General features: G+C 42.0%; 1 protein-coding gene across 3 annotated transcripts in view; it reads right to left on the bottom strand.

The window, feature by feature from the left end:
- Positions 1 to 27,321, bottom strand: part of LOC130386386 (NLR family CARD domain-containing protein 3-like) — a 36,358-nt gene extending 9,037 nt beyond the window's left edge. Inside the window, exons 1-9 of one of the 3 annotated variants that reach the window (XM_056595278.1) lie at positions 27,026 to 27,321; positions 12,166 to 12,262; positions 11,844 to 11,960; positions 11,160 to 11,273; positions 10,946 to 11,046; positions 6,716 to 8,507; positions 6,179 to 6,352; positions 5,523 to 5,696; positions 4,910 to 5,083 (exon numbers count right to left, since the gene is read on the bottom strand). In XM_056595278.1, coding sequence (XP_056451253.1) covers positions 4,910 to 5,083; positions 5,523 to 5,696; positions 6,179 to 6,352; positions 6,716 to 8,507; positions 10,946 to 11,046; positions 11,160 to 11,273; positions 11,844 to 11,960; positions 12,166 to 12,248 — 2,729 coding nt within the window. In that variant the 5' untranslated portion in view covers positions 12,249 to 12,262; positions 27,026 to 27,321. The remainder of the gene's footprint in view (positions 1 to 4,909; positions 5,084 to 5,522; positions 5,697 to 6,178; positions 6,353 to 6,715; positions 8,508 to 10,945; positions 11,047 to 11,159; positions 11,274 to 11,843; positions 11,961 to 12,165; positions 12,263 to 27,025) is intronic. The other 2 variants (XM_056595276.1, XM_056595277.1) reach the window with 2 other exon arrangements.
- Positions 27,322 to 27,525: the final 204 nt, after the last annotated feature.

Raw genomic sequence — 27,525 nt, 5'->3', positions numbered from 1 at the left:
GTAAAATGTATGGTATTTACTAGGGGTGAAACGGATCAGTGTGTCCACGGTTCGGTTCAGATAACCGTTTTGGGCCTCGGTTTCGGATACGGTTCGGATTAGGATCATGTCCGTGGTAGTAAAAAGGCGGACTTTTTTTTGACGGAGGGTTTGGGGGAGAAACACAAAAATGAATGAGACCCACAGGCTATTTGCAATGTGTTAATTGACTGCAATCAGACAACTTGCAAGGCTTTTTTGTGCAATAAATGTTCCCCTAAATGCATTTGAAAACATGGTGCACTGACACATGTAAGGGATAACGGCCGACGAGGCTTAGAACTCTGGCGACGAGCGCAGCATGAAGCCAGAGTTGCCTCTACCTGTCCATTATTTCCATCGAACCGGTTGACCTCGAAGGCCGTTATCCCGCTTATCACCCGTTTGTATTTATCTCCCGTATATTTAGAATATAATTGTATCAATTACTTTCTTTAAATTTAGGAATCGTGCGCTTGAACTTCAGAAAACAACCTACTACAGCTACCTCATTGGCTCGGGCAGTACTGGAGAGAATGCATTCCGCTGGGTCCTAAACACCCTTTTGTATCGGACGTAGGCTACAGTAGGCAAAATACGCTACATAAGGCAATGCCTTCATGAAACCGAAATCCGCGGATCTCCAGAATGCTCCGAACTGTGGTAAACGAACCGAACGGATTCGGATACAATTCGAATCCGCTGCAGGCCTAGTATTTACTAGTTTTTTTTTGTAGGGTTTGTGACGCAAATCAGCATATAAACTGTATTATCCGCACATAGCCACAAGGGAGCAGGACCAAACATATAAGCTGTAATAACCGCACATAGCCACAAGATGGCAGCACCATCACACATACGAGAAGGCCAAATACGTCATAGAGGCCACGCCTGCCCCGTATCTAAGGAGAGCTACCCAGAACAGATCAGACGCTTTAGAGGCAGATCATATATTACAGGTATCTCCAAACGGCCGGTCCGGACCAAGTGACGGTCCTATCTGGACCCATGACCAATATAAAATAATAAGAATGATTTCACTATACAGAGCATGATTGTGTTAGTAAAATAATTCTCACTGAAATACAAATTGAAAGGCAGAATAGTCTGTAGTACAGCATACAAACAGCCAAAAGCAATGATCATCACAGAGCGAAGATCATGCACTCACCGAACTCCCCCCCTCCCTCCGTCTGTCACGGCATGTGCGTAATAGCGTCACTCAAAAAATAGTGAATCAAATTTTTTGTTTGCCGGAAGAGCGATTTGGAATGAGAAAATGGCTTGCTTGAAAATAAGGAAAGTTGACCCCGAAAACAGACATTTTAAAGATGAATGGACTGACCAATACTTGTTCATTCTCCCGCAAGGCAGTACAAAACCTTTGTTGTGTCTTTTATGTGTCGAAACCGTGGCGCTGATAAATGGATTGCATGGATTTTGGGGCAACATAAAATAACTTTCAGTGACACGACTGTTGTGAAGGAGTGCTTCAACGCCGCTGCCGAGACGTTACTTGAAGGTAAACAATGGGATGAATTGTGTGAAAAAATAAAGCAATGTGAGCTGCAACGACGAAAATCCGAAATGTTATCAGATGACGCACTGTCACAGCTTCATGCGGCTGTTCAGAGTGCCCCATCCTTAGCCAATGATGAGTCTTCGGATAATGCCCAGCTTTTAGTTTATGTGCGATTGTTTCACCAAGACAAGAAAGAGATCTGTGAGGACCTGTTGGGTCTAACACCACTTGAGACACTGTTTTGCTTACTTGAAATGAAGGCCTAATGCTCTTTTTGTGTTTATTTGAAATGTAGGTCTGGGCCCTGTACCACGAAGCTCGCTTAGAGGGTTAGCGAGGTATGTTGAGCTCCAAGCCTGGGTTAGTTGTACCACGAAAGTCGATCTCTTTTAGCGTTGCTGTATCACCATGGTGACTTATGCTCGCAACCAAACCTGGTCGGGAGCAGTTTTTTGGCTTAGTCTAGCCGGAGATCGGCTACTTAAATCGGCGTGCGCAGCTTCCTAGCCCCTCCTCTGACAATGGCGTCACCATTTGTGGGTGTTCCCGTGGACCCCGGCGCACTTCTCGTACAGGCGTCTCTCCGGAGACAGGGTTTTACGGGACAGAACCGATCCCTTGGCATTGTCTGACGATATTCAGATTTCAGACTTTATTGTCATTGTGCAAACAACGAAATTGGGGTTCTTCATGAGAGATACAGATTCTCATCAGAGGGTGTTCGTTATTTGATCGTCCTTTTGGACCTTATTTAGACAATGATTACTGTTGCGCATTGTGTCTCCGTGACAGTGTGCTAGTGGAGGTAGCGAGTCAGTCTTGAATTTCTGCGCGGGGGGTTTGACTCCCAAGTGATGCAAATTTATGTGAAGCTTAAAAAGTCCTAATTCTCATGCATATGGAATACTTATTCGGTAAAGCTTATGGAATTATATTTTTGTGCTTATTTCGAACTTGAACCCATATTTTCAAGGCCGTGCTGGCACCACATCTACGGGGGTAAAATGCATGATGATAGACCGGCGAAATTGAACCCCGGTCGCTGGCGTTCGGGTCTTATACCAATCCATTACGCTAGAGCCGCTACCTCTCAGCGGTCGAAAACATGCCATACATTTCTTAAATAGGGTGTATTTAAAGTGAATTCCCTAAATGATAGAATAAGGCAGGATGGACGTTGCTTATGCATTTTTAAATCATCATCATTCTATTTGGATTAATGGCTAACAATTCTGCATTTGGCATAGTTATTTTACAGACAATATGCAGAATATTTTCACTTATACGCATATAGACTGCTAGATCTATCGTAAAGGTGAGAAAAATGACGCAAAAAACGCCCCTTTCATGCGAACGCGCACTGAACCTAAAGTGGAAAACCTGGTTCAACTAATTGAATCTAAAGTGAGCTTCGTGGTACCATTTAACTGATTGCGAGTTGTGGCTCTGTCGAGCCAGGTTTTCCCAAGAAAGCCTGGGTATGTTCAGCGAGCTTCGTGGTATAGGGCACTGGTGTACCTGTTTTGCTTACTTGAAATGTAGGCCTAATGCACTTTGTGTTCATTTGAAGTGTAGGCCTAGTGTTCCTGTTCTGCTTACTTCACATGTAGGCCTTATGCACTTTTTATGTTTACTTGAATTGCAGGCCTAATGAACCTGTTTTGTTTACTTTAAATGTTAATATGCGTTACTTTGTCTTACTAGTTTTTCATGGTTAAAAGTAAGCTATTTGGAAATTGAAAATAAATACATCTGAAATTATAAAGTAATATGCCGTGTTGATTGTAGCAAAAGAAGGCTATTAGGACGTGGTAGGTTCGGACCTTTCTTGGAAGGAATTTTTAGCAACTGGACCTTTTTCAATTTTAATTGAAGACCCCTGATCTATTAGATGACCAGCTAAACGTATCTCCAAGCGTGCATATACAATACCCCTCCTTTAGCTCCATAGATACCATACCGAACCTTTAGCAAATAAAGTGAGATAAAAGCCATCCTGATTCGATGACCTTTTCTAAAAGAAAACGACAGGTTTGTAAAGCAATTTTTATATTAATGTTACATTTATTGTAGTATATTGTGTATTGTATTGTAATACATGTTATCAGTGCATTTAGATGTTTTGTATGAGAAGTTTTATTCCAATATTATGTACATTGTGTTGAGAGAAGAAAAATATCAGAGCAAGCAGGAAAACACAAAGAGAGCAAAGACAGCATTTGTGGGTGTAGGGGTGTCAGTTTTGTGCTGCTTCACTTTACGTGCATGCTCAATGAATCGTTCCTGCCTCACAGGCTTTATTGTTGCTCTCGCGATCAAAGAACTGCTGACCGCAAGTGCAGTTAAAGTGTTTACAATAATGATTTGTGCGCACGGACGTCTAAGTTGTTCGCCGGGGAAGTCATGTTTGCTTGCGCCTTTTGTCAGTGATATGCTGTCATAAACGGTGCAGGCCTGTCTGGGCTCAGTGTTGCAACACAATAGACTCTTCGCTCTTAAGGCGTGCAAGAAAAAGTCCTGGTACCATTATAGGGAGTGGAGAAGACTAAGGTTTCCATCCAAAACATCGCGACACAAACAGAAACACAAATAAAACCATCCCCAAATACTCTCTCTCCCGTACTCCTTTAACCGTCAAACAACTAAGAAGTAAATGTTTAAACATCATTTTGCTGGGCGATCTCTACAGAGAATAAAGTACTCTCCTCCTTTTTCTCTTCCCTCTCTCTCCTTTTCCCACTCACTCGTGACCTCTCACCCTTCCCAGATGACTCTGAAGTCTCTATATCAACCCATCCTATTGGTTAAACCCAAATATTATCAATATAACCAAATGTACTGAAAATGGTTACAAATGTTTTAAAATAGTGAGTTATCTCTTCAGCCTGGTTTAGCAATATGACAATGTTATTCTGGAACCAATTCATATCTGTGAATAAACGTTTTGTAATTTCAATAATGAATACTGGACATATTAAGCTTTTAAAATTCATTTTGTTTGACGATTGCAATTTTCAAATATTTATTTTGATAGACCCTCCACAATGTTGCTGTTGAGGCTTTGAGGGGGTGTCCAACTAGAGGTCTCAGACCCTCCCAAGACCCCCTGTATTTCACCCTGCTCTCAACTATCACCGTCCCGTACACGGGAGACACTATCGTTATATTTTTGTTTTCATGTTTGTTTTTATCATTAAAAATTTGCAAGCATATGGATCTATAACTATATCCACCTAGACAACAAGATGTAGCATTTCTATGACACCAAAGTCATTAATGTGGTCACCACAGGTACTGAGTTATCAGCTGAGCAATATAACTGTTCTCTGATATGGATTGTGGTGTATCTGCACATTGATTAAAACTGACCTGAGAGTGTCCAGTGTACAGTGTGGACTCCCCAGTCCAGCAGAGAGCAGCTTCACTCCTGAATCCTGCAGATCGTTGGTACTCAGGTCCAGCTCTCTCAGACTAGAGGAGTTGGAGCTGAGAACTGAGGCCAGAGCTTCACAGCATCTCTCTGACAGATGACAGCGATTGAGCCTTCACACAAAATAAACACAAGCTGTTAGGAACTGTAATTAAATTATAGGAGAATTATAACCAGTTTTTTTAAATTCATGAAATGATAAATAATATGAATAACCTTGATCTTAAAATATCAAGACAAAGATTTCACACAGATCTTAAATTATCAAGCGTTGTTATTAAACTTTATTAAACAACTCTAAACCGCACTTTACTGTCTGACTACATGATAATCAGAATAATAATCTTATACTACATACACATTATACCATCATTAACAAACTAATAATATAATGTGTACCTAAACTGTCATGCCAACAAAAATATAAATATGTTGAGTTATTCTTATGAAAACAATGTATTTATGACCTAACCTTTCTGAATGTAAATCTGTTAAAGGTCTTCTGATATTGAACCTTTTGGTGTTATTGTTTGACCTTTGAGTAAAACTGACCTGAGAGATTCCAGTGTACAGCGTGGACTCCCCAGTCCAGCAGAGAGCAGCTTCACTCCTGAATCCTGCAGATCATTGGTATTCAGGTCCAGCTCTCTCAGACTAGAGGAGTTGGAGCTGAGAACTGAGGCCAGAGCTTCACAGCATCTCTCTGACAGATGACAGCCATTGAGCCTTCACACAAAATAGACACAACCTTTTAGGAACTGTAATTCAATTATAGGAGAATTATAACCAGTTTTTTTTAAATATATGAAATAATAAATAATATGAATAACCTGGATCTTAAAATATCAAGAGAAAGATTTCACACAGATAGTAAATTATCAAGCAAAAATTATCATTATATTTCACTTAAACATACAGTTTTATTAATAGGTTGTTATTAAACTTTAATAAACAACTCTAAACCACACTTTACTTTCTGACTACATGATAATCAGAATAATAATGTTATACAACATACACATTATACCATCATTAACAAACTAAGAATATAATGTGTACCTAAACTGTCATGCCAACAAAAATATAAATATGTTGAGTTATTCTGATGAAAACAATGTATTTATGACCTAACCTTTCTGGATGTAAATCTGTTAAATGTCTTCTGATATTGAACCTTTTCGTGTTATTGTTTGACCAGTAAACCTGACCTGAGAGATTCCAGTGTACAGCGTGGACTCCCCAGTCCAGCAGAGAGCAGCTTCACTCCTGAATCCTGCAGATCGTTGGTACTCAGGTCCAGCTCCCTCAGACTAGAGGAGTTGGAGCTGAGAACTGAGGCCAGAGCTTCACAGCATCTCTCTGACAGATGACAGTCCTTCAACCTTCACACAAAATAAACATATTAGGAACTGTAAAATAACATAAACCTTTAAGTTATTCAATAATGAAGGAATGTAATTAGTTTAAAAAAAAATACTCAATAATTAGGTATATAAATGTTCATTATATATTCAATGTAAAATGTTAAATAGTTCTTTAGTTGAGATTGAAAATGTTTTTAAATGAAAACTACTTATATGTTCTATTGTTCTGAATATTATCTTATGTGTACTGTAAAACATAAAACATCAATAGGTCACCTATAGAGATGTTTTGTATATTATTATATAACTTAACTTTATTCTGTTATGAGTAGATGTATATTGTGTAGTGTGTATTTTAATTCCTGTTACGAGTGAACCTACAGAGATGTTTTAGAGGCTTTGACCACTGGCAGCAGCCTCAGAAGACCCTCCTCTGAAGCAGAGTATTTCTTCAGGTCAAACACGTCCAGCTCCTCTTCTGATGTCAGCAGGATGAAGGCCAGAGCTGACAGTTGAGCAGGAGAGAGAGTTTTTTTGGGGACCCTTACTGATGTCAGGTACTGTTCGATCCCCTTCACTAGAGAACGGTCGTTCAGCTCATTCAGACAGTGGAACAGATTGATGCTTCTCTCTGAAGATAGATCTCTTTTCATCTTCTCCTTGATGTAAGACACTGTTTCTGTATTTGTCAGTGAGCTGGTTCCAGTCTGTCCCAGCAGACCTCGTAGGACAATCTGATTGGTCTCCAGAGAGAGGCCCAGGAGGAAGCGGAGGAACAAGTCCAGTTGTCCGTTGTCACTCTGTAAGGCCTTGTCCACAGCACTCTGGTAGAGGAGGAGGATTTGATCTTTCCCAGAGGTGGGTGGTTCTTCTGAGAGCAGATTGATACCAGTGTCGTTGAAGAACAGAAAGACATAAAGGGCAGCCAGAAACTCCTGGATGCTCAGATGGACAAAGCAGAACACCTTGTCCTGGTACAACCAACCCTCCTCTTTAAAGATCTGGGTGAACACTCCTGAGTACACTGAGGATGCTTTGATGTCGATGCCACAGTCTGCCAGGTCTGCCTCGTAGAAGATCAGGTTGCCTTTCTCCAGCTGGTTAAAAGCCAGTTTTCCCAAAGAAAGGATGATCTCCCTGCTCTCTGAATCCCAGTGTGGATCTGTTTCAGATCTCCCATGGTACTTCCCATCCCCCTGTATGGACTGAACCCTCAGGAAGTGGATGTACATCTGAGTCACGGTCTTGGGCATCTCTTCTCCTCTCTTGGATGTTTTGAAGATGTCCTCCAGAACTGTAGCAGTGATCCAACAGAAGACTGGGATGTGACACATGATGTGGAGGCTTCGTGATTTCTTGAGGTGGGAGATGATTGTGTTGGCCATTGCCTCGTCTCTGAATCTCTTCCTGAAGAACTCCTCCTTCTGTGAGTCGGTGAACCCCCTCACCTCTGTTACCCTGTCAACACACTCAGCAGGGATCTGATTGGCTGCCGCAGGGCGTGTGGTTATCCAGATGCGAGCGGAGGGAAGCAGGTTTCCCCTGATGATGTTTGTCAGCAGCACGTCCACTGAGGTGGACTCTGTGACATCAGTCCAGATCCGGTTTTTCTGGAAGTCCAGAGGAAGTCGACACTCATCCAGACCATCCAAGATGAAGACAACTTGGTACCGGTGGAATCTGCAAATTCCTGCTTCTTTGGTCTCATTAAAGAAGTGATGAACAAGTCCCACCAAGCTAAACTCTTTATTTTTCAGTAAATTCAGCTCTCTGAAAGTGAGGAGAAATGTGAAGTTTATGTCACGGTTGGCTTTATCTTCCGCCCAGTCCAGAGTGAACTTTTGTGTCAAGACGGTTTTACCAATGCCGGCCACTCCAGTTGTCATTATTGTCCTGATTGGTTTATCTGGTTTATCTTGTCCAGGTAAGGGTTTAAAGATGTCTCCACATTTGATTGGTGTTTCTTCCTTGGCTGGTTTCCTGGAAGCTATTTCAATCAGTCTGACCTCATGTTCCTGGATGACCTCTCCACTGCCTCCCTCTGTGATGAAGAGCTCTGTGTAGATCTCATTCAGAGGTCTTTGCTCTCCTTGTGTGATTCCCTCATCCAAACTCCACAACTTCTTCTTCAAACGAGACTTGAATTTAGGTTGGCACTCGACAGCAGCAGATGCTAAATGAGGAAAAAAACAGAAGACATCATTTAGTGGATGGTGACATCAGTGGAACCAGGTCAATATTTCCTGTTAAATTAGCAACTTTATGATATTTAGTTGCTCCATTACTTGTGGTCGGAGAAGCTGGTCGTGACAAGGACTGCAAGGTACAGATTAGGGTTGGGCGATTGTCTACAAGCTTTCATCGTCCGATTGCGTCCCCTAGAGATCGTTGACAGTCGATCTGATCATCGTCAATATCACCATTTCATGTAACGCTGAATGCATCTACTCCCTTCTACTACTTTCAGTTGGTTTCATTGAAGCCGTCTGGTAAACCTGTAACTAATTCAATTTTCAACCGTTTACCTTCAGTCAAACCATTGAACAAATCTATGCAATTGTATCTTCAATAATATCAAAACGAAATTTCGATAGCTTTTATACTTTTTCAGAATCACAGTTTTAGTTTCTTAACGGCATAGTTTTCAGTTGCTCTCATTGATTTCCATTGACGCCAGAGCGTGAGGACGTTCAGGCACACACACACACATGCAATAGCTCTGCCACATTGCTGCGTTAACATGGACACTTCTGATCGATTAGAAGTGGAAGAAGAGCTCAATCGGTATAATTTTTTTTCATATATACGCCTCAACTGGAATACAATTCTCTGATCGGAATAGAATTCCATGCGGAATAGAAGAGGTGGTGTAGTCTGCTATAATCGACATGTATACACTTATTCTGATTGGTTTGGGGTGGGTGCGGCTACTTTATAACTTAGAGAGATGGCATCAGCAGCTGTAGTAGTTAGCAATTTGTCCGTCTGTATTATTATGCACACCGAACTAGACCGCTGTCAAGGAAAGTGGATTTTTTGCCTGATTCACGTTTTTCTTATCACTCTGCAAATATTCCAGTAACTTATCAAGCGTGTCTAGTTGCTATGCAACGTCAACATCTTTGGCGGACTATTTCTCTGCTGATCAACACTACGAATGGTAATCGTAAAAAGACACACCGTGTGAAGATATTGTTTCGTTTTGGTAAGGAGCCGTGTAATAGGCAGGATAATGTAGAATATAATGTATCCCTTGCATACATCACATAAGTCCCGACCAACATAAAGGTTGTGCGCGAGAGACATAAGCAAGTACGCTTACCACTTTTGTAAATGCCATATATACAGTACATTCAGATTGCATGATAAGAATAGATCTATTCCGATTAGAAATTGAATTGGATCAGAAGTGTCCATGTAAACGCGCCTTAGACACAAACGCAATGGCTCCGCCATTGCCTTAAGACACACACACACAAAGTTTTTCAAAGTGACATGCAGCGGAGGGTGATGTCATTTCGCCGTGCGAGCAGATCGGTAGGTTTCGAGCCCCTCCCCCCCCAAAATAACCCTACATATCTGGACTAAACCATTTAACCTGATACCCCCACAATAACCCTTCATATCTGGACCAAACCATTTAACCTGATACCCCCACAATAACCCTTCATATCTGGACCAAACCATTTAGCCTGATACCCCCAAAATAAACCTTCATATCTGGACCAACCCATTTAACCTGATACCCCCACAATAACCCATAACTGGATCAAACCATTTAACCTGATCCCCCCCACAATAACCCTACATATCTGGATCAAACCATTTAACCTGATACCCCCACAATAACCCTATATATCTGGATCAAACCATTTAACCTGATAACACCACAATAACCCTACATACTGTATCTGGATTAAACCATTTAACCCTCAAGAGAAAAGATATCTCCACATTGAAGTTAAAAGTAAATTAGTCTGAAAATAATATAAGAGTGTCATATTGTTTTTCTAAAATTAGAATTTCTCCTGTTGTTAGGGCCAATTTATTCTTAGTTTTATTTTATTGAAAATTACCTCCCCCTGCTGGCACTTTTATGTTGGTTTGAGATGCCTCCTGGAACTCAATATAGGTAGACAGGATGTGAGGCCAGTTAGGGGACCGCATTAAGAAAACGCCAGCCACAGTCGGGAGAAATGTAATTTTTTGACCACAAATACAATACGAACACGAATACAAACACGAATACGAAAACGAATACGAACACGAATAAGAAATGCCTATGCGAATTGTGTACAAAGATACACATTGGAATATAACCTCTTCGTTTGCATTTATACTGAAACCCGCATACAACTTATAATGATATAATTAATGATATAATGATATAATTTTTGTTATAATTAGAAGGACAAGAGATCATATTCTCGTTGTAATTAGATTTTGTTTGATTGACCTTGAACGTGCGTCTGAAATACCCCCTCGCCTGGGCTCGCACGGCATCTTGAAAGAAGGTAGGACAAGCTGCCGAAACACCTGTCTTCAAAGTAAGAGTCTCTTCTGTTCTTCAAAATAATCGTCTCCTCTGTCTTCAAAGTAAGAGTCTCTTACCGCCCCACAGTGTGTCGGCCAGTTCCTTCTTGTTCATCTCCAGCTCTGTTTGATGCTGCTGTACAAACTGAGCGCTGGTAACCTTTGGCCTCTCCTGGTGTCTGTGGAGAACACACACACACACAGACATATTTTCCTGACTTGTAAACATCAGTATCAGTAGGGTCTGATAACAACCAACTTGTCTCTTTTATCGTCTGTTTGAAACTCCTACCTCTCCTCTCTGGAGGGCCGTCCATCTTTAAGGTCAGGAGGTAGGTACATAGACTGGTCACTCTTCATGGAGACACAGCTGGGTCCAGGGGAGTCTGCTCTCTCCTGCCTCCTTCTGAAAACCAAACACCATCTGGAAGTTAGGATTTGTGGATATCGTTTCATGATCATTTATTGCAGGACTACGCAACTACTATCTCATGACTTTCCATTTCAATAATCTTTCTATGATTTTTGAAATATGAATATAAAGGGGAGCTGAAAAAGTTATTATGGCATTCAAGCACTAACATGTTGACATAAAAACACACAAAGTATCCTTCATACTGTTCATAGTGTTTATTCACAATGCATTTAGCTAACATAAAAAATAGAGCAGTCAGTTTCTAAGTTTCTACCCAGACCAGTGTTAATCTTCATGGATTATTTGTTACAAGAAATCACTTCACCTCCAAAGACAAATTCAAACTGGTTCAATAAATGGGGCCGTTTGAAAGCCATTGAACCTTTATACATTAAACCTGTAAAGTCTGCTACAAGTCGTCTTAACATTAATTTCATTCATACGATTGCTGGGTCCAGGGGAGTTTGCCCTCTGCTGCTGCTCTGGGCTTCCACACACACACTTTTTTTTAGAAAAAGTTTTATTAGTTTTGAGCCACTCCAGTCTGTTTGAAACTCCTACCTCTCCTCTCCGGTGGGCCGTCCATCTTTAAAGACAGGAGGTAGGTACATAGACGAGTCACTCTTCATGGAGACACAGCTGGGTCCAGGGGAGTCTGCTCTCTGCTGCTGCTCTGGGCTTCAACACACACACACACACACACACACACACACACACACACACACACACACACACACACACACACACACACACACACACACACACACACACACACACACACACACACACACAGTTGTTACTCAGAGTAATGATGGAGTCATGATGTATCACTGCTGAGCTCTGAGATGGACAACAGTCACAGACAGAGAGCTCCTCTTCTTACCTCTTAGCTTTGCTCCGGCGGCCATGTTCCCCAGACAGAGTGGTCTTAGAGGTAGGACCCCCCTCCTCTATCTCCTCATCCATAGTAGACTGGAGACCTGGACACAAACACAACTCATCCATCACTTAATTTGCCTTCTGAACTTTTGCTGTTTATTGAGAGAGATCATTGTAACTGCGTCACACTAAAGCCTTATGGACGTCAGAGACCGTCAATATGAACCCCACAACATAACCATACTGCCCTCACTACAGTACAGATGTGTAGAGCAGATGAGAACTGAGAGATGAGAATTAAGCACCTTGGAGACTGTAACTGTGCTTAAACTACAACACAAAAAAGATATACAAAAGACTTAAAAAATGCATTGGGGTAAAATTTAAAGTAAAGAACGTTTGAATAATTTCTCTACTGGAACAAAGTCTGAATTCTGTCATTTTACTGAACCACAGATGCCATAAAAATCAACTGGTTAAGCTCAACACATCGATAGGGTATCCTCTTATGACCAACGAGTCTCTTTCTCTCCCTCTATGGCCTCAGCTGTAGTCTAGACCCACAGGAACCCCCCTGTGAAAGTGGTACAGTCCAGCAACAGTCTGGACTGTCGCTATGCACACATATCTAGGGATGGCCCGAATGCCATTTTTCAGGCTTCGAATACTCGTTGGTTTTTCCGAGCGAGTATTCGAATACTCATTCCAGAATAACACACCATCAAAAACAACATTAATAATCCCTAATTATATACTCCCTGGAACCGAGTTTGACAGTATCTGCATATTTTGTTGAAGATTTAATGGCTTTTGAACGTTAATTAGTAGGCCTAAGTAAATTGGAGTTCCATACTTTTTCCCTGTGGAAGCGAACAGCTGTTGTTCCGTTCCAAATCAGCTGTCCTCTGCCATCTCAGCCCTTACGGGAGCTTTTCAATTAATCTTGGAACGTGCATCTTTTCAGGGAATTTGTATAATAAATCCATAACAAATACGAATATTGATTGTCTTATGTGTCCATATTATATCCATTGTATTGACCGGGTATTCCCAAGACGCTCACGCTCTGCAGCAAGCCAGTCACAGTTGATGGGCCCGGCGCTGTACAGCGAACGTAAACAAACAGCTAAGCTATTGTTAGCATTTCGCTAAGCATTGCTTTTCCTCCCGAGATCCCACTAATGTTGTCTTATAAAGTTAAGGGAAACAAGATATCTATTCTTCCTCCACCTCTCTCGCTTCTCTGCTTGGTGTCGCTTATAATTTGCCTCCCTAGCTCTGGTAACGTCACGTAGCATACAGCTACGTCGATCATTGGCCAATTCAAAATGTTCCCAAACTGAAGATTTTTGGGCCATTTTGAACCAGCTTGTTCAATGTCTATGTTGAAGTGAGTGCGCTCACTTCGGAGGTGAGGTGATGGATGCGCTGTGACCAGTGTGTGAAATGCCCGTCAATATTCAGGGGGTCCCCATCCCCCGATTGTTGCGCAATACCGATCTAAATTATCTCTATATGCAGTAGGCCTAATACATTGCAATATTTCATGGATGCAAGCAATCAGTCTATAGCCTATATGACAACACACACCCGCACACAACAATTGTTGATAATCCGATATGCTTTAGTAGCCTATCGATAGTTACGTATTGTAACTCTAGATTCTATGAGTATAGGCGCAGCCTTTTAAGGGGCCGTGTCCACCAAAAGCGTTTTTAAAAGGCGGAGCGCCTGTCTGCAATGCATTCTCTATGGCAGGACGCGCATGCAGCGCGCTTTTTAAAAAGCCGCCTGGGTCTGTTAAACGCTCAGCATGCCTCGCGCTTCTAGGCGCGCGCCCCAGTTGAAAACAGTTGAACTTTTGAAGAAAAGCGCTCCACGTCATCGGCGCTTTTTTCGAACGACCAATCAAAATCAAGGAGGAGGCAAGGCTAAAAGTATCAACAGAACACAAACTGAAACAAACTGAAACTTGTCGGACGAAAGTTTAATAACAGCTGTGAGTGAGTGTCCGGTCCTGTACGACCTCACGTTAAAGGCATATCATAAACATTTTAATGCTAAGACAATGTTGTTTTGTTTTCATTACATTAGGTAGTAGATACATAATGAATGCTCTGATGATGATGAAGGTGTTAAAGTTGTATTTTTGTCTTCAGAAGTAATCCAGCATACAACATGAATGTTAGATTGATTTAAGAAATTTAATTATTAGTTTTGGTTTTTCGCCTTTTTTGATTTAAATATATAAAAAAATGATCAAGTAAATTCCATCCTGCCAAGTCACTCGACCAGGCAGAGATGAGAAATAGCGGTTGAAGGTCTCCCTCACTGCGACCGCTTCCCTGGAGGCATTGTTGCTGCCGACCCTGGGGATGCTCTGCACTGCACCCTGTGATGGCACAGTTGGAGTGCGGGGGCCATCCTCTCCCTCACCATCAGAATACAGGTGGCTTTCACGGCGCTCTCTGCAACTTCTGGCAACACGCAGAGAACCCTCCTGTAGAGCCTCCACTGGTTGGCGAGGATGCCAAAGGCGCACTCCACAATCCTCCGGGCATGGGACAGCCGAAAATTGAAGATCCTCCGCTCTCCCCCCAGGTTTTGGCTAGGATAGGGCCGCAGGAAGTTCCTCGGCAGAGGAAAAGCTTCATCCCCAATGAATACATGCGGCTGGGGTCCCAGATGGTCTGCTCCAGGTAGGGGTCGATCAGGTGGAAGGTCCAGGTTCCCCAGCCGCAGAGCAGTGCCAAAGGCCGAAGACGAGAGCGTGCCTCCATCACTGCTCCAGCCGTAGGCCCCCACATCCACGACCCTAAATCTATAGCGGGCATCCACCACCGCCAGAAGGACGATGGAGAATGCCCCCTTATAATTAAAGTACTGGCTGCCAGTAGACGGTGGGGCCTGGATTACCACATGTTTGCCGTCTATGGCGCAGAGGCAGTTGGGGAAGTCCGCCAGCTTCTCGTAGTCCCCCGCTATCTTCCTCCAGTCCTCTGCCCCTGGCACAGGCATGTATGTGGAGACCATACACTGCCATATGGCCTAACACACACTCTTCACCATCCTCGCCACAGTGCAGAACCCCACCCTGTAGCTGAAGGCTATGGACCTGTATGAGTCTCCAGTTGACAGGTACCTGCAACATAAACAAAGATAGCCTACATTATCTTCAGTTATTTAGAAAACAAAAAAGAACTGCACAGTTGCTAATAAAGGTTTGCCTTCTTATTAATTAAATATGAAAATAGCCTACATTTAATTTATTGAATTAATAAGAAGGCAAACCGTTTAAATTATCCCTATGGCAAAAGACATGTGCACAATGGCAATAAAACATTGTGTGTGTATGGATCTGCAAATGTCACAATGTTGCCAAAATAAAGTGTCAGTGTTTACAGGCTTATACAATAAGAATGACTCAACTCCTGTTTATGTCTAAACAATATAGACCTAACGTTAAATACCAACTGTTGTGTTTATTTACAAAGACACATTTCAATTTATGCTACTCACCTCAGACAAATGCAAAGCCGTTGGGCGGGATTGATGCTCTCCCTATAATTTGTATTCATCTTGGCGATGGTCGGCCCAATAAATGTCAACACTCCTTCAAATTGTTGCCGGTTGAGTCGGAAATAAACCTTAAAGCGATCCTCGTCCAGGCGGAGCTCTTGACACAGCCGGTGGTATTCCCCGTATTGCCTCCTGCCATGATTAATGCTGTGGACCCACACCCTCCTCCGGGCAACCTCGACAGGCGCAGGGGGATCGTCCGCAACCTCCGCTGCCACGGCAAGAAGCGCTATTAATCTTGCATTAATTTTCTAATACAATTGTAGGAGCAACCAGAGAGGACGTTCAGGTGTCAGATGCCAGATGATGGAGCCAACAGATAGAAGCTGTATATCTATGGATAAAAGCGATGACGCGTATTAATGACGCAAACGAAAAACGCTCCGTGCGCCTTTTTTGAGCGGCGCGCACAAACGCGTTGAAAGCAGTGCACGGAGCGCTCCGCCTTTTAAAAACGATTTTGGTGGACACGGCCCCTAAGGCTATCGCTATTTGGTTATCCCTAGGCGTGAGCCGTAGCACTGAAAAATGTGTAACCCCCGCCCACCAACAGTGTGGGCCTCAATCACGTCCGCGGGGCCAGATATACGCGGGCGCCGGTGGACGTTCTGCTCCCAATAAACAGCTTTTCTTCAGCTATTTAAAGGGCATTTTCTGTCCAGACCAGCCCACTACATTATCAGCACTAGGGGTGGGACGAGACGAACGGGAAGAACCCTGTATGTACTTTATTAAAACAATTTAATCGAGTACATACATCCGACATACATACATCCGCTTTTTTTTGTTTTTGTTTTTCAAGTTTGTGTCTCTTGTGCTGAAAGGTGTGAAACCTGAACAGGAAGTTAACAGACATCCTGTGGTCGCTGCATCTCCAACCCCCATATCTACATATCTACAAAACCCTTGTTAAATATCACACTTGATCCAACGCTAAATTCTCTCTTGCAGCTTTTAGTCTGTGAATGTGAAAATCTTTTTGGGTAAGCCCAGCATTAGTTAAAACCATTGTTTCCTATAGGTTTACTTGTATTTTGTGCTAAAATTCAAAGTATCTCATCTGTATTTACAATACAGCATGATTCTGCATCTCCATTTACAGCTCATTAGTCCATGTCAATGTTTACTGATGCTGTGGCAACAAGAGACTGCTGACGTTAGAAGCTGTTAGCTAGCTTAGCTAAATCATCTGAACATTAATAACCCATAATATCACAATTCGGCATATTTAAACAAAATCAACCACAACTACTAACAGCCACAGCCCTTCAACTCTGGGCTAATATGTTGTCACAAGTATGCAGTTAATTACCGTATTGGTCCGAATATAAGACAGACTTTTTTCCCCTCGAAATAGGTCTGAAAAAGTTGGGTCGTCTTATATTCGGGGTCTAGTATTCAGAGCGCAGTTTCTCTTCTTCGCCTCTCCCTTTAAATGTCAATACACATTCGTGGCCGCAGGTTGCGCCAGAAATTGGTTCCGGGAAGAAGTAGTCCAGCGTCCTTAACAACCAGACCGTTACCGGTGTTTAAAGACAGGCTGACCATTAGAGACAAGTGGCTCAAAAGTGGGTCAGGTCAATCAACAACAGCGGAGGAGCTATGATGCCAATTTTTAAATAATGGTTGTCAATAAGGCAGAGTCAAGTAACAACTGCCAAGCTGCCAAGAAGTTTGGGGTCACGGAGTGTAACGTAAGAAGATGGCGAGCACCAAAATAACGTCTCAAAGACGTCAACAGTCAGCGCAAATCCTACCGTGGTCCTCAAAGTGGCCGTTTCAGTGAGGTTGACCGGAGAGTTTTTGAATACGTCAGAGAAAACGTGCTTTGGGCGGAGCCGGTGGAAGCGGAGCAGCTGGGGAGCGATGACCAATAGTATCTGTCTGCGTCCTGCAAGAAGTAGGCGTAACTTGTAGTAGGAGGCGTAACTTGTAGTCGGAGGAGGCGTAACTTGTAGTAGGAGGCGTAACTTGTAGTCGGAGGCGTAACTTGTAGTCGGAGGCGTGTCTAGTACTCACCTAAATCGCGGAAGTGATCTGTATTGCCACGTTTCCACTGCAGGGTGCGGAACGGTTCGGTTCGCAAAGGTGCGGTAGGGAGGGGGCGGTATAGCCCAGCTCAGTTCCGAGGTCGCGTTTCCACCGCCGACAGTAGCCTTTAAGGTAGGCCGGATGTAAACATCGTAAACAACGTCTTCCTCCCCAAGAATGCAGACGAACGTCTCCACCTCCTTGTTCGCCAAGCAAGCGTTTTACTTAATATCTGAAGATCCGACTTCAGGGAAGATCTCGTGTTAACCGTGATTTACAAGGCTCTTTTTTTTAGCGCGAAAAGAGAAGATCTCGCGTGGACCGCGATTTAGAAAAGTACAAGTTTCGCCTCCTAGTACAAGTTACGCCTCCGTCTTGCAGGACGCAGACAGACCCTACTCGAGATGACAGCGAGAGCAAACACAGCGGGGCAGAGGACGTGTGTGAGCGATAGAGAGAGATCGGAGGAGAAGTTTGGCGAATTTTTGTTAAGTTTAGTTAAATATGTGGCCTGTTTTTTCTATGTTATTTAAAAATGTTCCCAATGTTGCTTGATTATTGCTTGATATTAATTTTGAATCATACTGTACATATTTTGAAGGGGGTCGCCGGCCCTCCGCTGCGCGTCGGGGCTGAACGCCCCTTAACAGTGGTATAATGAGCACATACCACAGCCTGGCGTGATCTATTGCTTAAATATAGACTGAAGTATTGAATAAACCGTTGGAACACGCGAGACCGGTAACCATAGCAACGCCGGTAAAGAAACCCTTTTAAACCCTACGAGAGCTCCACTGATAAGGCGAGAAATATTTAATATTATTGTTATTATCACACATCACACATTATGGATGTAGTAATTCATTATTTGTCATTTTACTGATGCTTTTAGAAGTTTTATTGTGCTTATGTGTTTATCCTTAATGGTGTGATCATGTACACTCAATTATAAATTATTCTCCATTACAGGTTGTTCTGATATATTTGAGGAGTCGTTCTCCCTCTGTTCTATACGTTGACTTGTTCTCTCATTTGGGACTACTGTTAGAATTTGGTAAGTTTATCATGTATTTTTGAATGTTATATAAATTCATACTTCATAATTATAATATTTAAAAAAAAGTATTAAAAGAAACGCACATCCAAAACGTTTTCAACTCTAGGTGCAGGACAGAGGAAAACATTTTCTTTATTTTTCAGAATTAATAATGTATCCATGTCCCTCTCAGGTTGAACACTTGACATGTGAGAGCCTGAGGAGTTGTTCCCCCTCTGCCATGTTCGAGGACTTGCTCTCTCTCTGACTCCACTCTCTGCATTCACTGCACCAAAGTTTGGCTGTTGAGTCTCCTCTAGTCTGGTGAGTTTATCATTTTTTATGTTTACTTAATACTTAATTTGTGATAATTAGAGGCTTAATAATGTATCCATTTCCCTCTCAGGTTGAGCACTTGACATGTGAGAGCCTGAGGAGTTGTTCCCCCTCCGTCCATGTTCGAGGACTTGCTCTTGATTGATTGATTGCTATAGCTGTCAATTTTAGTCCTTGAGTTCATAGTTATGTGCTTTATTTGTTAACTGCTATCAAGGAATATGACTCTCCTTTGTAGTATACATGAGAGGATATGGTGTGAGATTTGTGGACTTATATATAGTGTCTGCTGATAATGTAGTGGGCTGGTCTGGACAGAAAATGCCAGGGCTGAATTTTGGTCCCAGTCCACCCCTGGGTAGGCCTATGGCCTATCGGAGACTGGCACGCAATCAGTGCACTTGCGAATGAAAGCCTGCAGTATGACCGATCGTGTGACATTATTTAACAATCCATCTACAGCAAATACGATCAGACAGATACATCATTGAACACATACACAAAGCACATTCGTCCAACCACGGCGGATGCTGACAACATTTTACACAACAAGTCAAACATCACCACAGCAGGTGTGCTCTCTCTCGTGCGCGCGCTCTCTCTCTCCCTCTCGCACGCACGTAAACAAGTAGGGCTGCTCCAACTTGCAAGGCTAGGCTGCTTCACTAAGACCACAACCAACCACAAAGTCTTCATAACCATGCAGTATGCCGAAGCCGGAAAGGACATGCATGCACACAGTTGCACACCCTCATCTTATGCACAGTGCACCCTATGTCCCAGTTCTATCATCACAATTCAGTCACTGCAAAGATTTAAAAGATAGCCTCTTACCTTAAGTTAGAATGGACCCAAGTGTGTGAGTGATACACTCTGGTTTAGCTTTTGCTTGCTAGCCGTTTATAGTATGACTTTTCAACACGTCTTTCTTCTGTTTGGCGAACATGGCTAATTTTCATACGTACACAGGACTGGCTGGCTCCGCTTGGCAAAAAATAACATATTTGTTAATAAATGTTTTGAATTCTGAATAGGCAAGGCAAGGCAAGGCAACTTTATTTATATAGCACTTTTCATACACAAGGCAGACTCAAAGTGCTTCACATATAAACATTGTCATACAATAAAATAAAATAATAGATAAGTAAAAGAAAAACATATGCAAAGAAATGGGTAGAATAGAAAAATACATTTTAGTATTAAAATAGAAAATAAAGGCAAAGTTAAAAAAGCTTTTTAGAAAGTGCAATGTATTTAAGATTTTAGCAGAAAGCTATAGCAAACATAAAAGTCTTCAGTCTTGTTTTAAAGGTGCTCAGAGTTGGGGCAAGTCTTAAATCCTCTGGGAGTTTATTCCAGCTATTTGTTGCATAGTAACTAAATCCTGCTTTCCCATGTTTTGTGTTTACTCTGGGGATAATTAACAGATTGGTCTCAGAGGATCTTAGTGGTCTAGAAGGCTGATGTAGTGGAAGCATATCAGTTAAGTATTTTGGGCCTAAACCATGTAGGGATTTCTAGGTTAGCAACATGATTTTAAAATCAATTCTCTGACCTACAGGAAGCCAATGTAACGATTTCAGAATTGGTGTAATATGATCAAATTTTTTGGTCTTTGTTAGAACTCTAGCAGCAGCATTCTGAACAAGCTGAAGCTTCCTCAGTTTGTTTTGGGAGACCTGTGAGGAGACCATTGCAGTATTCAAGCTTACTAGTGATAAAGGCATGTACAAGTTTTTGTAAGTCTTCGGTGGACATGAGCCCTCTAAGTCTTGCTATATTTTTAAGGTGATAATATGCCGATTTTGTAACTGATTTGATGTGACTGTCAAAATGTAAATCTGAATCCATGATAACCCCTAGATTTCTGGCTTTGATTGAGGTTTTCAGGGACAGAGAGTGAATGGACTGCATTTATATAGAGTGAAGGTGTTGGGTTACTTTAAGCCTTTCCGTTTTAGAACCAAATACAATTATCTCTGTTTTGTCCTCATTTAGTTGAAGGAAATTTCGGCACATCCATTCCTTCACTTGCTCAATGCACTGGCACAGCAGATCTATGGGCCGATAGTCATTTGGTGATAGCGATACATAGATTTGCGTGTCATCAGCATAGCAATGATGGTCAATATTGTTATTTTGCATGATTTGCCCTAGTGGGAGCATGTAGATGTTGAATAAAGAGGGTCCTAAGATCGAACCTTGTGGGACTCCACATGTCACATTGGTTGATTCTGATACAAAGTCGCCAATGGAAACAAAGTAGTTCCTATTTTGTAGGTAGGACCTGAACCAATTTAAGACAGTGCCTGAAAGCCCCACCCAGTTTTCTAACCTTTCCAGAAGTAATGTATGGTCTACAGTGTCGAATGCAGCACTGAGGTCAAGTAGCATTAGTATTGAGGTTTTGCCAGAGTCTGTGTTAAGACGGATGTCGTTTACAACTTTAATAAGGGCGGTCTCAGTGCTGTGCAGGGGTCGAAATCCTGATTGGAAGGTGTCATAGCAACCAGTTGATGCCAGGAAGTGATTTAGTTGCTGGAGGACAACTTTCTCAATGATTTTACTTATGAAGGGTAGATTTGATATTGGTCTGTAGTTGTTAATAATAGAGGCATCTAGGATCCGCTTTTTTAAAAGGGGTTTAATAACTGCAGTTTTCAAAGCTTTTGGGAACTTGCCTGACTGGAGAGAGTTGTTAACTATCTGCAATATGTCTACTGCTAGGCAGTCGAAAACATTCTTAAAGAGGTTGGTAGGTATAGTATCAAGGCAACAGGTGGATGGCTTTAGTTGTGTCACAGTTTCCACAAGATTTTGAGAGTCTATAACATTAAAGCATGCCATCCTTGCCACGTAATTTTTGCCTGAACAGGGTGGTAGTCCAACATTTTTGTTTGACGTGGAGATATTGATGGCTCGTCTGATACCTTCAATTTTATCAATATAAAAAGCTGCAAACTCATTGCATTTCTGCGTGGAATGGAGATCAGGTGGAATTTCTATTGGGGGGTTGGTCAGTCTGTCAACAGTTGCAAATAGGGTTTTTGCATTATTAGTGTTGGTTTTAATGATATTGGAGAAAAATGTTTCTCTAGCATTTTTTAAGTCTAAATTGTAGGCACGGAGGCTCTCTTTATAGATATCATGGTGAATATGAAGTTTTGTTTTACGCCAGATGCGTTCAACCTTCCTGCATTCCTTTTTCTGTGCTGTTACAGAAGCAGCTTTTCTCCAGGGTGCCTTTTGCTTTCCAGAAATCGTTTTAACCTTATAAGGTGCAATGACATCTATGACTTTCAAAATTTTCAAATTAAAGTTTTCTACAAGATCATCAGCAGAACATGGGCTTAGAGGTGGTAGCAAGGAGATGGCCTTTTTAAAAAGTACATAAGAATCTTCATTGATATACCGTTTTTTGACAGTGTTTGATTTTTTCTGTATGTCGGGAATAAAAGATATGTTAAAGAAAACACAAAAGTGGTCAGACAAGGAAGGATCAGTCACAGAGAGATCAGAAACATTGAGGCCCTTTGTGATAACCAGGTCTAGAGTGTGCCCCTTACAATGAGTAGCCTCTTTCACATGTTGAGACAGTTCAAATGTGTCCAAAATGGTAAAAAGTTTTTTTGCACATTTGTCATTCAAATCATCAGTATGAAAATTGAAGTCACCAGTTATAACTAGACAGTCAAATTCTGTGGAGATGCTAGACAATAATTCTGTGAATTCATCGAAAAAATTTGCAGAATATGTGGGTGGCCTGTAAATAATTAATAGGAGAACTCTGGGGGAGCATTTCAATACAGCACTAAGGTATTCGAACGATGGAAAATCACCAAATAACATCTGTTTCCCCTGAAATACATTTTTAAATATAGCAGCAACCCCTCCACCTCTTTTTCCAGATCTACATGCATCAAAAAAGTTATAGTCGGGAGGAGCTGTCTCTATCAGAACGGTTGCACTGTTATTTTGTTCCAGCCATGTTTCAGTTAAAAACATAAAATCCAGTTTGGAAGTGTTAATAAAATCATTAACTAAAAATTATTTGTTATTAAGAGACCTCACATTAAGTAGAGCCATCCTGATGGTGCTGTTGATAGGCTTTAAGGTTGTTTTTGGTTTGGAGGCAATAGATATGAGATTTGTGAGGTTAGCAGTGTGTCTAAGTTTCCCTTTGTTTACTCTCTTAGTGGTTACAGCATGAATGTGAAAGTTGCCCTGCTTTGACGTAGGCAACCTTGGGTTCAGCAGATTATGAGAAACTTCCTTTATACTGTGTCTACGGCTGAACCCTTTTTTGTCTCAGTAATACTCAGGACTACTATCAGTACGGTGGTGGGGGTGGGGCGCCATCCTCCTGGGTGATAGAAGCCTGCGGCCATGACGTGGCGATGCTATCATTGACACAGATGCAAGTTTGATGCCAGCATATTCCAGTTTCTTAAATTCGGCTGGAAAATCGTAAAGGGAGACATCGGAGACTCTATCCCAGCTGGAGTTGTTGTTGTGGCTATGGGAGAGATGAGGCTGGAGGTCATCGTCGATGGGGGAGTGCAGAGGAGGGGGGTGGCCGTTCCTCGCCAAGCCAGCATCAGCGATGGGGGAGGGCACAGTGTTGATGGCGTTGGGCGGGCTGTTGTCTCTCTTCAAGGTCTGTGGGCTGTCTGCTATCTGTGTGTCAGATAGTGGCAGAGTAGTTGTGTGGGGGAGGCTGTAGTCTCGCTTCTTCTCAACCTGTGCTCTGATTGTGGCCTGTGCGTCAGACCATGGCAAGATTGTGGCCTGTGCGTAAAGCGAGAAGAGAAGATTGTCCCTCAACAGTTTTGAGCCTAACCTGTTTGGGTGTAGGCATGGTGTATACTGGACATGGTGAGCTTAAAAGAGACCCAATTATACTACTTTTCTCGTCTTAATTTCTTATTAATGACTCCTTCAGCATTCTCTCTCTCATGCTCGGTTTCGTCCTTCTCCGCCCCCTCGCCCCCCTCCTGCCAACCCCACTCCGTTGTGATTGGTTACCTTCCGAAAGACCTGCGAAGCAGGTCTGCAAGCAGATTTGACGAGGCATATGGGGACGTGGCAGGAGTGCCTCTACGTAGATGATTTCCCGGAAATGTGAACAAGTGAATCGCAAACGTTGTTCCGAGTGTTTAGCGCTCTGCACAGCCACCCCAGACTGTCAGCAGGGAATATGTTGAAATGCATGTACGTCATTATTTGACACTTTAGTATGGTTAAACATGACTATCAATCATTATAACAACGTTTATAGGTCATAAAAGTCGAAAAAGCATAATAGGTCCCCTATAAGTGACCATTAGTAACTTATAGGGGACCTATAAGCCCCCCTTTAAATAGACCCTTGGGGACGAATAAAGTGATTTGAATTTAATTTAATTAGTGATGACATTCTATATTCTTATTGAATGTTTTAACATGGAGCTCATCACACTAACAATAAGCTTTGTTTTATTTTTTTGTAATCCTGATCTAAACCATCGCACAAACAATAAGCTGTTATAACTTTCTATCAGTCAGCTGTTATCCTGCTCTAAACCATCACACTAACAATAAGCTGTTATAACTTTATATCAGTCAGCTGTTATCCTGCTCTAAACCATCACACTAACAATAAGCTGTTATAACTTTATATCAGTCAGCTGTTATCCTGCTCTAAACCATCACACTAACAGTAAGCTGTTATAACTTTATATCAGTCAGCTGTTATCCTGCTCTAAACCATCACACTAACAATAAGCTGTTGTAACTTTACATCAGTCAGCTGTTATCCTGCTCTAAACCATCACACTAACAAAAAGCTGTTATAACTTTATATCAGTCAGCTGTTATCCTGCTCTAAACCATCACACTAACAATAAGCTGTTATAACTTTATATCAGTCAGCTGTTATCCTGCTCTAAACCATCACACTAACAATAAGCTGTTATAGCTTTACATCAGTCAGCTGTTATCATGACCTCACATGGGCCAGCTCTACTACTAGAGACCAGAGCTGAACCTAAACTACAACCTCATTCCTCCGCGTCCCAATATCAACGGAACGAGCTGCACTTTATATTTCTAATTTATTTTCTTATATTTCATTTAATTAATTCACATAACATTGACATTCATTGCAAAACAAAGATTTAGCTTGAAATCAATGTTATTTTATGAAGTTATAAATGTCTTGTACTTGGTATAAAAAACATTGCTTCTGTATTTAATCACTCGTACTGCAATAATTATAAAATGTATTTTTTTTTTTTCTATTAAGTGATTCAAATGCGTTCCGCCCCAAACGGTATAAAGTTATGAAATTATAAATGCAAGTGAAGGAACGGAGATTGAAGGGTTTCTAAAACAAGTCAGTCAGAGAAAAGGTTTCAAAAGTGGAATTCGAGAAAGATCGAGTAGAGGCCAGGGTCCTTACTGCGGAGGACGATGAGGTAGCCAGTTCACTGGACGGGGATGTAGGTGTAGCCTCGAACAGTGTGGTGCAGTTCACTGGACTAGGGGTACACAACCTCATCTCTGAGAGGTACACTACCTCGCCTCTGAGATACACAACCTCGTCTATGAGAGGTACACAACCTCTGAGAGGTACACAACCTCATCTCTGAGAAACACAACCTCGTCCCTGAGAGGTACACTACCTCGTATCTGAGAGGTACACAACCTCGTCTATGAGAGGTACACAACCTCGTCTCTGAGATACACAACGTCGTCTCTGAGGTACACAAAGTTGTCTCTGAGAGGTACACAACCTCGTCTCTTAGATACACAACCTCGTCTCTGAGGTACACAACCTCGTCTATGAGAGGTACACAACCTCGTCTCTGAGATACACAATCTAGTCTCTGAGGTACACAACGTCGTCTCTGAGAGGTTCACAACCTCGTATCTGAGAGGTACACAACCTCGTCTCTGAGGTACACAGCCTCGTCTCTGAGAAACACAACCTCGTCCCTGAGAGGTACACTACCTCGTATCTGAGAGGTACACAACTTTGTCTATGAGAGGTACACAACCTCGTCTCTGAGATACACAACCTCGTCTCTAAGGTACACAACGTCGTCTCTGAGAGGTACACAAGGTTGTCTCTGAGGTACACAACCTCGTCTCTGAGGTACACAGCCTCGTCACTGAGCTACACAACCTCGTCTCTGTGGTTGTAACTGTGCTTAAACTACAACACAAAAAAATGTATACAATAGCCTTGAAAATGAACGTTTGAATAATTTCTCTACTGGAACAAAGTCTGAATTCTGTCACCTTACTGACCCACATATAAATCAACTGGTGAAGCTCAACACGTCGATAGGGTACCCTCTTATGACAAACAAGTCTCTTCTCTCCCTCTATGGCCCCAGCTGTGGTTTTAGCCATAGGAGTCGAGTCTAGACCCAAAGGAACCCCCCTGTGAAAGTGGTGCAGTCCAGCAACATGCTACTAGGAGGATCTATAAACTACACACAAATATTTAACTTGCGATAAATATCAGCACATTCAAAGGACTTCTGTCACTTCGTTCTTTTAATTTGGAGTAGCATCAAGACAAACTAATCACTTGAATATTGAATGCAGTGTTCAATTTACCACACGGGATAGGAAAGCAGTAAGACATGAACTAGCGTTGTATTATCTACAGTAAACTCATTATTATATACCAGTAACCTAAGGACAATATAAATGGTACTAAACTGGTTGTTCATTATTATATACCAGTAACCTAAAAACAATAAACGGTAGTAAACTGGTTGTTCATTATTATATACCAGTAACCTAAAGACCATAAACGGTAGTAAACTGGTTGTTCATTATTATATACCAGTAACCAAAAGACAATATAAACGGTAGTAAACTGTCGGCCTACCTTATCTATTCTGGGATTAAAATGTGTCCATACGGTATAAAGTAATAAAAATACAAATGTAAGGGAAGAAACGGAGGTTGAAGTGTTCCCAAAACAAGTCAATCAGGTGAAAGGGATTAGAGTGGATCTAGAGAAAGATTGGTCTTCATGGCCGCTCACTGAGGAAGAATGAAGTTCAGATGAGGAAGTTGTTTGAACGTCTCAGGGAGGAAGCGATATAACTCATCTGGCATCACGCGATTTTATGTAAAGTGAAGGTTTGAGACCTCAGACACGCACACATGCATGTACGTAAACACACTGATGCACACATAAATGCAAACACGCGGGGACATGCACACACACAGACACACACTAGCACTCACAAACACACACACACCCACACCCACACACACAAGTTGGGAGTCGAGCAGCGGCGTTCTGCACAAGCTGGGGGCTTTTCGTGGTGAGTTGATTAAACCAGAGATCAGCCTATCACGCGTGGGAGAGCGTCTCTGCTT

The sequence above is a fragment of the Gadus chalcogrammus genome, chromosome 7 (genome assembly GCF_026213295.1).
Source record: "Gadus chalcogrammus isolate NIFS_2021 chromosome 7, NIFS_Gcha_1.0, whole genome shotgun sequence".
Classification (NCBI taxonomy): Eukaryota; Metazoa; Chordata; class Actinopteri; order Gadiformes; family Gadidae; genus Gadus; species Gadus chalcogrammus.
This window is presented reverse-complemented; position numbering and strand designations above follow the sequence as displayed.